This window comes from Rutidosis leptorrhynchoides, chromosome 2 (genome assembly GCF_046630445.1).
Source record: "Rutidosis leptorrhynchoides isolate AG116_Rl617_1_P2 chromosome 2, CSIRO_AGI_Rlap_v1, whole genome shotgun sequence".
Classification (NCBI taxonomy): Eukaryota; Viridiplantae; Streptophyta; class Magnoliopsida; order Asterales; family Asteraceae; genus Rutidosis; species Rutidosis leptorrhynchoides.
This window is the reverse complement of record NC_092334.1, coordinates 665,554,782-665,567,413: the sequence shown is the minus strand read 5'-3', so window position 1 is coordinate 665,567,413 and position 12,632 is coordinate 665,554,782. Positions and strand designations below refer to the sequence as shown.

The window sequence follows — 12,632 nt, the reverse complement described above, 5'->3', positions numbered from 1 at the left end:
TGAATGTTTATTGATATATTTGAAAGTTATTCTGTTTATGCTATAAAATGAGTGAATCATGTCAACGTAGTTCAGTTCTGATCCCCGAATCATAAGATTAAATTAATTTAATATGTCAACTCACAAAAATATGTGTTATGCTCCTCGTAATGTGATTCATGATAAGCTGTATCACTTGTTTTCATGCTAATAACATCATTTATCTGCTTACGCTATCGTGTAATGAAATTGATGTTAAAAGGTGGATTTTTACAGACCTGTAAGGTTAAATGTTATTTACTATGTCTGTCCTAGTACTGTTGATCATGACACGCTGGATCTTGTATAGTTGTTCGCTTTGTAAATTTGCATGTGCATACATATCTGAAAAATCAAAAATATTTTCATTCATAAGTTAGTTGCATGTAAATTTCTGTTTTGTTTATTAAGCTTAGCAACTCAGTTCTCAGAAAGATTTACTGTGAAAGGAATCCTATGTTTTACGTTAGACTTGAAAATAAGTTGTTCGGCTCTTAAAGGAATAAAGCGTGTTTGTTTATATACTGTAGAGATCAGTCCCAGGGGGAGTGGACAGGAAAAGTCTGTGAAGTTGAAGTTAAAAGTTTTAAGTTTTGAAATCAAAAGACAGTCGGCCAAGTGAGTATACACACTCGACCGTGTGACTCACGCACACGACCGACTGAGGTTGGATAAATTGTGTTTTGTTTTATAAACACACTCGGCCGAGTATGCTCACTCTCACGGCCGAGTGAGTGACACACTCGACCTAGTGTGTCTGAGGGTATAAAAAGGATTGAGTCCCAAACGGCTCAGAACACTTGGTTATTTTGGAGTCAAAATTTTACCTAGTTTTTCGTTAATAAGGAAGAAGGTTTTGATTCTGTGTTTTAGATACAAATTCTTATCGTGATTCCAGTGCCACTAACAAAGTATTCTAACTCGTTTTCGTTTGGCCTAAATCTTTAATTTTATGTTTGAAGTGCTAAACACGAATCGAGAACTTTTTAGACTTAATCTGTTAAAATTGATGATATAAGCTTGTTAATCGGCTTCTTTAGATGTTAATAAGACCAGGAATCGAACCAAAAACAACAAACTTGATCGATTTGATAAGTTGGGTGAACACAGATCTGAAGAACACACTCGACCGAGTGTGTGACACACTCGACCGAGTGAGTTCACACACTCGACCGTTTGTCGACACACACGACCGTGTGTGTATACACACTCGACCAAGTGTATAGAAACCCTAATTTTTGATTTTTGCTGTTTTTGATTATTTTGTTGCGTTCATGCCATATTATTCTGAATGCTATGTATAGTATTGTATAAGAATGTCAGGTGGTTCTTTTGTTGGACAATGGATGTTTGACATTGAGCGTAGGAGAATTCTAGCTAGTAATCGTCGTATTCTAGTGGAACAGAAGGTCATTGCGACTCGACTGACTTATGCTCCTTGGGAACAGATTGAGTGTCAGGCATTCTTATATATTGGAGATTACTTTTGTCTAGTATTAGTGCGTGAATTCTATGCCAATGTGGCATTAGAAGATGGTAATAGGACGTTTATTCATTCCACACTATTTGAGCAACAGTACAAATGGACCTTGGAGGAATTTTCAACTTTGTTGAAAGTTCCTCACACTGGTGTCAAGATACTGTATCCTAGCAAGAACATGAGAAAGATTCCCAACAAGTTCAACCTGTCTGAGCTAATTGCAAAGATTTGTAAGCTAGAAAAAGAAGTTAGTTCTGATAGGATTGAGATTAGTGATGACGAGGTGTTACCTCAAATTGAAATTCACCTAAGGATAATCAAGCAAAATATCACTTTTAGGAATTATGAAGACAATCTATTGAGCGGTACTGAGGCACTGCTATTGTATTGCTTACTAGAGGGTATACAGGTGAATATGGGTCACTTTCTCATTAATGTGATGAATGATTTTCTTGAGATGGAAGAACCATATCCCTATGCAACCTTATTACATAACTTGTTTGACAAACTTGGCGTGGTGCAATATGTCACAAGACTGGTGAAAGAGAATCCCATTGTGGGATAAGTGATTATGAGTTTCAGTTTTTATGCTTAGCTTGGTATATTGTGTAATTTGATAAGGCTAGTATGTTAGCCTTGGAACTATGGCCTGTAATAAACGATAACTTCTGAACGATGTATTTGTGCGTTTCTTAGTTAATGTGCTTATTATGTTTGTTTATTAACGGTTTCATGAAATTAACTTGGTACCCCATGATTCATGGAGGTAAACGCTTAATATTTGTATTGTTTTGAGTTTCGTACAGATTATTTGAGATGTCTCAAGAGCAACAACATATGGAAGAGGAAGTAGAAGAACAACAGATCCCGCTGTCATCTGAACTTCCTGGTCTAATTGGACGAGAAGATACTAATGTGCTTGCTTGTGTTGATGACACCGGAAAGGAAGCTCAAAGAGGAGGTTTTGGTCCAATTATCGCATTTCTGAAGCGATCTAGAATTTTCAAGGCTATCACGGCTGAGTGCACTCCATATTACTCATATCAGAGAAAGTTTTGGGAAGTTTCTAGCATTGTTATTGAGAACAATCGGTAGGTGATTCTAAGCTCAGTCAATAATACCATTGTTCGGATCTCTGCTCAGACTATCAGGGAAGATTTGGGGTTCCCGGATAATGATGATATGCCAACTTCTTTAGCAGTTCTGAAGGTAAGAAGGTGTTTGAAGAGATGTGGTTATGCTGGTGATATAACCAAGGCTGTGAAACATACTAAGCTCCCAAGACAGTACAGATACTTTACATACGTTCTTCTGAGGTGTTTGAGCCCGATGCAGGGTGGTTTCGATGAGATGACTGCAAAATATAGTTCTATGTTTGTTGCGTTGGTCTTGAATGCTGATTTTAACTTTTCTCAAGTTATATTTGATGGAATGGTTATGAATGTTAAAAGGAAGGTACATCTGGTGTTTCCGAGGTTTCTTCAGATTATGCTAGAGAAGCAAGTTCAAGGGTTAGTGAAAATTCCTCAGGATGAACTGAAGCAGAATCATTTGAATGATCAATCCTTCAATAGGTTTTTGTAGAATAGGGTTGAGGTTCCGGAGAAGAGGTTGATTGGTCATCTGGCTGATGAAAAGTACGTGTGCCCAGAAGGTTTAAGCTGCCGACATGAAAATAGTACTTCTGAAGATGAGATCGATATTACTATCGAATGAGAGGAAGAGGTAAATTAGCCTCCACCGAAGCGCACTGGTCCTCGATTAGTTGATGAAGAGCATGTGATTGCCCTTGATGACAGTCAAGTTGATTTGGTTAAAAGAAAGTTAGCTGAAGCTCCTAAGGTGTCAACCAGACAGAGACAGAAGCGTTTGAAGATCTTAGTTAAGGACGGAAGTTCATCTTCTACAACAAAATCACAACCGAAGGTTGCTCCGACTGTTCAAGCTACTGGTGATGCTGGTGGTTCTACACAAGTGCCATCCACTCAACAACAACAAACTCCATCTACTCAACAAGTCCAAACTACTCAGCGTCCTGAAGGAGTTATAGGTGATCTGATAGGAATTGTTAATCGGCGATTGATTCAGTTGACTGCTGATTTTGCTAAATTTCAAAAGGCTGCTGATGAAGATAAGCAAAGAAGGGAAACTGAAATGTCGGCGTTGAGGGAGTTAGTTGATCGACAACAGTTGAAAATTGAGGAACTTGAGAAAAATGTTGGAAGTCAGGCTGGAGAAATTTTGACTCTTCAGACTCAAAATCAAGAATTGACTGAGAGGTTAAATGAATGGGAGAAGAAGATAGTGATTGAAGAAGAGGAGGAGGGTTCAGATCCTTTTGGTACCCTAGGTAATGAGGAGGACATGGCAGTTGAGATTGCTAAAGATTACACTGAGGATCACCCAATGTACGTAACTCCACTTCAAATAATAACAGTTTCTGAATTTTTAGCTATGCAGGATCGTCTTAATCACACTACTATTTACACTGATTTAGAAGAAGGGGAGATCCCTCCAGATCTCACCAAGACTGAACAGGAATTGATGGAGCGTCTAGAGCGACAAGCTAAGGAATCTGCTGACGCTGCATCAAAGGCCTCGACTAAAGCTTCAACTTCAGGGGCTCATAATTTTGATGATGAGGTGAGTGATACAGAAGTTGTTGATGAAAGTGATAATAGTTTTGATGAAGTAATTATTGAGGATGAGCCGACAGAGCCGTATCCACGTTATGAAGGTTTTGCTGATAATGATCTTCCAACTTTTGCTGATTATTTTCAAATGAATGATGAACTTTTAGATAGAAAGTGTAAGGAAAAAGAACAGAAAGAACAAGAAAGTGTGTTGCCGGAAGGGTTTTTGTCGGTGAAAATCAACAAAGAAAAGGTTGAAGTTTTGGAAGAAGAATGGAAGATTTTGATGCGAATTAGGCAGTATGTTATGAAGCCTAAGGTGGAGCCGCAATTTTTAAAGTTTATCGAGCACTGTGAAAGTTTACGTGCTAAGGGAAAGATAATAGCCTGGGCTTATATAAAAGAATTTGATATATATGCGATCAAGAAAGAACACGGGGTGGATTATATCAAGTATGCATACGAGTTCAAATCGTTACCATATTTTAAGTTTATGCAGGTGGCCAGGCTTAAGATGTTGTATCAGGATTATTGTGGAATTCCTGATATTTTGGTTCGTAAGATAAGAAGATCATTTCGCTCACCTAATTTTGTAGGCTTTCGACCACAATTTCCAAATATCTCTTACAGGACGAACAGGAAAACAGGGGTAAGGAGGAAGATAGTAAAATATCAACCTGTGAAGTATATGTGAAAGGTTCCCTTGCGAAAGATGCCGCAGCACTTCAGTCCTCGTTTTCGTTGGTGGTATTATGATGAACGCTCGGAGGAAGCGGTTATTGTGTTAGACAAAGATGGAGGAGATGAAAATAATAGTATAAGGGTTTTGGATCCAGTTTGGTTGAGGAACTGCTGTGAGGAAGATATGTTCACCTTATACTACAACAGGATGATGTATCGTCCAGAAAATCGTGTGCAAGCTGAACAGTACTGCAGAGTTGTGAAACTCTGCTATCTGAAGAACTGGATGACAGATCCTTTTACTGATTGATAACTGAATTTTTATGTTCAACGGCTAGGTCTTAGGGGGAGTTTGTTAGTGCATGAATCCCCAGCCGTAGATTGATTCATAGTTTGATACATTCGATTATGTAATAATGTTTACTTGTGACTGTTGATTACGTTTATGATTGTGCGGGCTTAATTTGTTAAACAATCAATTAGTTAAACTGCACACACAGTCAACCGAGTGTGTCCACACACTCGACCGACTGTGTTACACAGTCGACCGACTGAGAGACACACTCGGCCGAGTGTGTCTGATTTTATAGTATATATACGGGTTGAGACTTATTTGTTGAGGTTAATCATCCCATTCACCCTAATCGACAGGTTTTCGTCTCTGCCGAACCCTAACACCAAATACCACCGAAATACTTCGTTTAGGCGTCGATCTAATCTAGTAATTGTCCTAGGTTTGATCTATTCGATCCCGATACGACCCATATCTCGGTTTAACCCAATTCTAGTGTATTCCGCCTCTAGGATTGTTAGCAAGCGACCTAAGATCCTTAAATCTCCGTCTACTTTGTTTTTTCTGGATTGGTGAGATTGTTTTTGACTTTTGTAATGTTTTCTTAGTTCGTTTTGGCGGGTTCGTTTTTTTTTCTTTGGGTAAGCAAGGAAACTCTCCTATGAACAAGCACATTGGCTCTAACATAGAAGGTAAAACCTCGAGTAATCAAGCCTTCCGAGCGCGAGACCTGGTACCGGGTGAATTGCGCATTATGCGCACCTTCTAGTCACACTCTCTTTTTGAACAATTTGGCATAGCCAGGAATTGAACCCGGGTGGTGTGCTTCATTGGGCAACTCGGTGGGTTTGTTTTTGTTAATGTTGATTGTTGTTTGTCGTTGCCTTTAGGTTTTGTTTTCGTTTCGATTTTCATTGTATCATTGGTTGCGAGCTTTTTCATTTTTGATGAATGACTCCTCTTTTATTTATATAAGTCTAGTTTTTTGAAAATATATAATTTTTAATTATTTCATTTAGATTGCTCATGCATGACGTAATATGCATACGTTCTTATATAAATGGTGACTTTGCTCGTTTATTTTCAATCATCCAAAGTTAACTAATATAAACAATGGTATCGTTTCTTATCACACTATTGTCACCTCTCATCTTCTGTTTAATATTTAGTATACTCTCTAAATTTAGAAACATTCATTCAAAAAACTGCCGCCCTCTTCCGCCAGGACCTCCTGGACTTCCTATAATTGGGAACCTACACGAACTCGACTTGTCAAACCTATCAGACCACCTATGGCGTCTTTCAAAATGTTATGGACCGTTAATGTCTTTGCGTCTTGGTTTCGTCCAAACCCTAGTTGTTTCATCAGCCGAAATGGCTAAAGAAGTTTTAAAAACCAAAGATTTGATCTTTTGCAATAGGCCAGTGTTAACAGGCCAGCAAAAGTTATCCTATAATAATAGAGATATAGCTTTTTCACCTTATAATGAGTATTGGAGACAAATGAGAAAAACTTGCACCCTTCATTTGTTTTCAATGAAACAAGTCGATTCGTTTCGTTATATCCGTGAAGAAGAAGTGTTTGAGATGATTGATTCGTTGAAGACTCAAATTTCGACTAAACGAGTGGTGAATTTGAGCGAAATTCTGATGATTTTAACGGGCAATATTATATCGAGAATGGCTTTTGGGAAGAGAGTCGGAACATCAACTTACGATGATGAAAACAATGAAACTACGCGATTTCATGAGCTTTTATTACAATGTCAAGTGTCTTTTACTAACTTCTATTATAGGGATCTTTTTCCTTTAATGGGTTGGCTTGATAAACTTAATGGAAGCATTGGTAAACTTGAAAAGATCTTCAAAGACATGGATGAGTTGTATCAAGAGCTCATTGATGAGCATTTGAATCAAAACAAACAAAACAAAATGCAAGAGGACATGGTTGATATATTACTTAAACTCAAAGAAGAAAATTCAGATTCTTATCTTACTTTTGAACATATCAAAGCTGTCCTCATGGTAAATAACTTGCTCTTATTACTTTTTAATTCCTTATTATTTCAAAAGCCTAAACTTGTGGATTCACATTGTTTCCTTGTCCTTTAATTTGAATTTAACTATCAAAATGATATTTATTAAGCCTAAAATGGCTTAAGACCACATTATCGGTCATCTTGTATATAAGGTTTAAAATTGTCCACTTTCAACCACTATTTTAGATAACATGTGTTATTGAGCCAATTTTTAGGCCAACTTAGTTTGCCTAATGATCATTTGAAACTTTTTCTTGTGAGCAAAAAGTATAAGATTGTAATTTTAAAGGGCCGACCCTACAAGAAATTTTTTTTATTGGTGATCAATTTCTAGAGACTATTTATTTAATTACTATTACTATTAATTTATTATGTTACTATTAAAAAGTTCGTCAATGACCTAACACACCATAGTGACTAATTTTAGTATTTTGGTCATTAATAGTATTTTGTAATAGATCTATATAGTGATTAAAAATGTTTAATGTGTCGTGCGTGTTTCGATTTTGTAGAATATATTGTTAGGAGGGACAGAAACAAGTGCAACAACCGTGGTGTGGGCGATGACTTTGTTGATGAAGAACCCACAATCTTTAAAGATTGTTCAACAAGAAGTGAGAAATGTGGTTGGAAACAAAGGGAGAGTACACGAAGACGATCTTGATAAGCTAGACTATCTTAAAGCGGTTATTAAAGAGACACTAAGATTACAACCAGTTGCACCACTTTTAGTCACACATGAATCAAGAGATAGATGTGTTTTAGACAAATTCGAGATTCCCAAAAAGACACTAGTGTACGTAAACGTGTGGGCCATAGGACGAGACCCAAATTGTTGGGAACGAGCCGAGGAGTTTGATCCAGAGAGGTTCATAGGTAATAGTATTGACTACAAAGGTTTAGATTTTGAGTTTATCCCATTTGGTTCTGGTCGAAGAGGGTGTCCTGGGATGTCACTGGGAGCTACAACAGTTGAGGTGGCACTTGCGAATCTTGTTTACGCGTTTGATTGGGAAATACCTGATGGAATGAAAGATATCGATACTTTAGCGACTACTGGGACTGTTTCACATAAGAAGAGGTCGCTTCGATTAGTGGCTAAAGTAGTGTAATTAGTGTTGTGTTTTGATAAGTTTGTTGAGTCTCTAATTAATTTGTAATTCCAAGCAAAGCAGAGGCAGGATTTAATATAAGAGGTTAATGGTATATAGTGTAATAGAAAATTATCTAGCATATGGTATTTCAATACAGTTATAGTTAATGAATAATGAATCTGATGGTACTATAAGTTAATGGACAAAGAGTACAAATACAATACAAATACAAGTGTATATAAAACTCAACGGACAATGTAAACTGTTCCAAAGTCAGAACCTCAGTTTTTGACTTTGTTAACTTAAGAGAGATTATTCACCTTGATTGAAACTTAAAAATATATTTCATATCCTTCAATGATCAGTTATTAATGTTGCTTTGATATTGTCAGTTGTAACCGCGACGATTAGATTAGATGTGCTTTTTGCTTTTGAGGATGGAGTTTTGATAAATTATTGTTAGACTATATGAAGACAGGCAGCGGTAATCACATGATCATGATCATGATCACATCTACTCGGTGGCGAGGCTAGGTGTTGTGGAGTGGGGTCATATGACCCCACTAGTTTGAAATTTTTTTTATGAATTATTCTTCCGATTCATGACACTACTAAATTTCACTACGGGACCTCATATATTTTTAAAATTTATAGTTTTTTAGAGGTAAACAACTAATAAAATATCTATCATATATAATTAGTTATGAAAAAAAAAAAATTCAGGACCACATTGTGTTTTGATCCTAGATTCGCCACTGCATCTACTTGGAGACCAAGTTGAAGATTATTTATATTTAGTAAATATATCAGAATATGTAATATTTGATAGTTAAGACTTTGTATCTTTTCCTTATTTACATTCTCTGTAATCACCTGTTGTCTCCTATAAATACTAATGAATACCAAACCCACCAAGGTGTGGAGGAAGGTCGTTTATATAATTATATCAATTCTAATTCTAATATGGTATCTGCCTAATCGATCCTCTAACCCATTCTAAAATCTCTTTTCTTCTTATGTCAATTCTATCCTACTCTTCTAACTGCATTTCTTCGATCTTCTAATTTCTCTATTCTAAAAAAATCGCTCAAATCACGATCTCACCTCTTCTCTTCTTACCATCTTACGAAACAATGATACCTCACAAAGACAATCTTGTTCTACCTTCCACCGTCAAGTTTCCTTCTCTTTCAAATTCTTGTATGGACTATCCATGTGCAAGATCCTATTATCATTATTATATAATTAATTAATAAATTTCAAGTGTCTTGTCTACTAATCAAGAGTCATTATCGGTGTCTTCCACATATTTATATAATTTTATCAACCTCATGTACGTATATTTGATGCCAATTCTTCACCTGAGCATTGAGCAATCATAGCACTGATCGTACACTTAATACCTTCGTTGAGCGGTTTTTATCTAGAGATCGAGTCAGGCCGTCATCATGCCACTGTCTCTACAAAGAGACTGAGTCAGCTCATCTTTGTGTCGTCGTCTCTATAACCGCTGGTAGCCCTCCGCCACCACCACTCTTCATTTTCTATTTTTTTTCTTGACAGGTTTGTCACCACGTGTGTCATTAGGAGAACCTCGAAGAAGCGCCGTCTGACGTGCTCGGGTAGCACACCACGCGTTAAGTTAGGACAACTTGAAAGATGTACTATCAAGACCCTGCCTAGTCCGATGTTTTGAATCATTTCGAACCAAGATTGTGGTTGTTATCCACCTATTCGCTTGAGGGGGTGTTAGAGTATATGAAGACAAGCAGACGTAATCACGTACGTGATCATGACCATGATCACGTCTACTTGGAGAACAAGTGGAAGATCTTTCAAGTTCTGTTTATATTTAGTAAATATATTATGTAATATTTGATAGTTAGACTTTGTATATTTCCCTTATTCACATTCTATGTAATCATTTGTAATTTCCTATAAATACTAATGAATATTGAACCCATCAAGGTCTGGTGAAAGTGTTAGAATGCAACAACAAGTCAACAAAAGTCAAATTACCGTATTTGATAATTTGACTTTAGGATCAAAGAATACTTTCTCATCATTTTCAGATTTGTTAAGGTCACATGTCAACATAAGGCAACCCAAGACAAATGGATCTAAGCTGCAGATTTCCTCAATTAGACAAAAGGGTTCCAAAAGTACTTTTGGAACCATACTTTCAATAAAAAGAGCTGTTAGGCCTTGTTTGTATAAAGATACATGTATCAAGCTCATAAAATCCAATTCAATTGTAATCAAATAAACTAGTATTCAAATACAAGATCAGATTTATCAATTCTTTGTTTTAACATGGTATCAGAGATTACGGTGTCGATCTTGGATCAAGACACTCGTTTTTAGTTTCAGTCATTTACCAAGAGAATCGAGCTGCCATGTATAAAGAAGACGGTAACTCAATTCATCAATCTAGCGATAACAAACCAGATAAAACCTTTAGAATAAGAAGTTACCTTGAAATTCTCAGCCAACAAACCCTCGAGGCAACATCAAATGATATACCAGCCAAAGGGGTTGCATCACAGCCTTCGGTCATCGTCGCTGGAAAAATAACGACTGTACCATCGAAGGTAGATACAGCCAACAACAAAAGTAGCAGTTCATCTGAACAATCAACAAGAGGTAACTCAAAACCTAAATTCTTATCGCATATAAGGGTGAGGGTAAAACCCTCAAGCCCTATCTTCACGAATGTCTTTATTCAAACAACGAAAAAAGGGAAGTCTAAAGACTGTAACCCTAGCTCATCGTCACAGTTGAAAACATCGACCAAAGAAAAAGGGAATATTCCCAATTTTTCACATATATCACCTGAAAAAGGATGGTCAGATGACCATAATCCCAAATATAGGATCAAACATGGGATGAAAACATCCTCAACCATTAACTCGAGATCAAAAGTGCAACAATCGATCAAAGTAAAAAAGGAAAACCCTAATTAGCATCGATCCGGGGAAGGGAATAACCCTAATCGATTGTATTGCCTTCGTACAATCGAATAAGAAGAAGGATTAGATCCTTCTGTTCTATCAAAATCACCAGAGATTGAAAAAAAAGGGAGAAACATAAGAAACCCTAAATTGGTGACTGATACAGTGATGAAGGGAAAAGGAACACGAATATGAAAAAGAGAAAGGGGAGTGGGCTTATATGGTGTGACCAAATAACAGGAGGTGGGCTAAATAATTCGGCCCAATAAGAAAATAAGGGTGGGCCTAATGGGACTGTTCAAGCCCTGACCCAAAATAAAGATATAAAAGGTAAATCAGCCCAAAACCTATGTGAAAATTTTAACGAAAAAGCTAATATCATTTCAAACAACGTAAAAAGTAACGAATGGATTTTTGATTGTGGTGCTACTCACACCATGAGTTTTGAAAAATTCGACTTTTGTTCCGAATCAAACCCTCGGGTAAATAAAATCCAAACTGCTAATGGAGGGGTTGTACAAGTGAAAGGGGGTGAAAGAATTGAAATTACTCCGACGTTGAAATTATCTAACTGTTTATATATACCGGCCCTGTCTCACAAACTATTATCCATTAGCCACGTTACAAAAGAACTAAATTGTTTGGTTTTACTACACCCCACTTTCTGTATCCTTCAAGACATTAGGACTAGGGTAATTATTGGGCGTGGTACCGAACGGGATGGGTTGTACTATGTAGACGAAGTAACCCAACAAGGTACCGTGATGCTTGCTCACGGAACACCTACTAGGGAAGCTTAGTTATGGCATAGGAGGTTGGGTCACCCATCAGCCGGATATTTACACGACTTATTTCCTAGTCTTTTTTCGTCTAATGTAAACTTAAATTGTGAAACTTGTATTCTGGCTAAAAACCACCGAAGTACGTTTAAACCTAGTAATACTAGAAAAGAAGTACCTTTTGCTTTAATCCATTCTGATGTGTAGGGTCCTGCACCGGTTGCTGGGGGGAGAAATTTTCGATACTTTGTCTTATTTATTGATGACCATTCACCCATGACCTGGATTTATTTTTTAACTCACAAGTCAGAAGTGTTTGAAAATTTTTTCCACTTCTATAAAATGGTACAAACTCAATTTAACAAAAATATACAAATTTTAAGATCCGATAATTGGGTGAGTTTTTCAATATTTCAATGAAACAATTTTGTGAAGATAAAGGGATTATTCATGATGTGCGTAGGGGTGTATACAAAATAGTTATATTTTTTACAATGAAATACTATTAAATACGATACAATTTTACACAAGTGATTTATTTATTTATAGAGTGGATATACCTAAACCTTGCTACAACACTTATAGGCAGTGTACCTAATCGTACAGTAGTGTAGTTTTTAGTAAGTCCGGTTAGTTCCACAGGGATCTTTTAAACAAGCTTAACG

At 36.7% G+C, this 12,632-nt stretch overlaps 1 protein-coding gene across 1 annotated transcript; it reads left to right on the top strand.

The window, feature by feature from the left end:
• The first annotated feature begins 6,217 nt into the window (after positions 1–6,217).
• On the top strand, positions 6,218–11,200 carry LOC139890235 (6,7,8-trihydroxycoumarin synthase-like). The gene is made up of 3 exons (XM_071873130.1): positions 6,218–7,129; positions 7,656–8,251; positions 10,561–11,200. The coding sequence occupies exons 1-3, from the start codon at positions 6,218–6,220 to the stop codon at positions 11,198–11,200; spliced, it is 2,148 nt and encodes a 715-aa protein (XP_071729231.1).
• Positions 11,201–12,632: the final 1,432 nt, after the last annotated feature.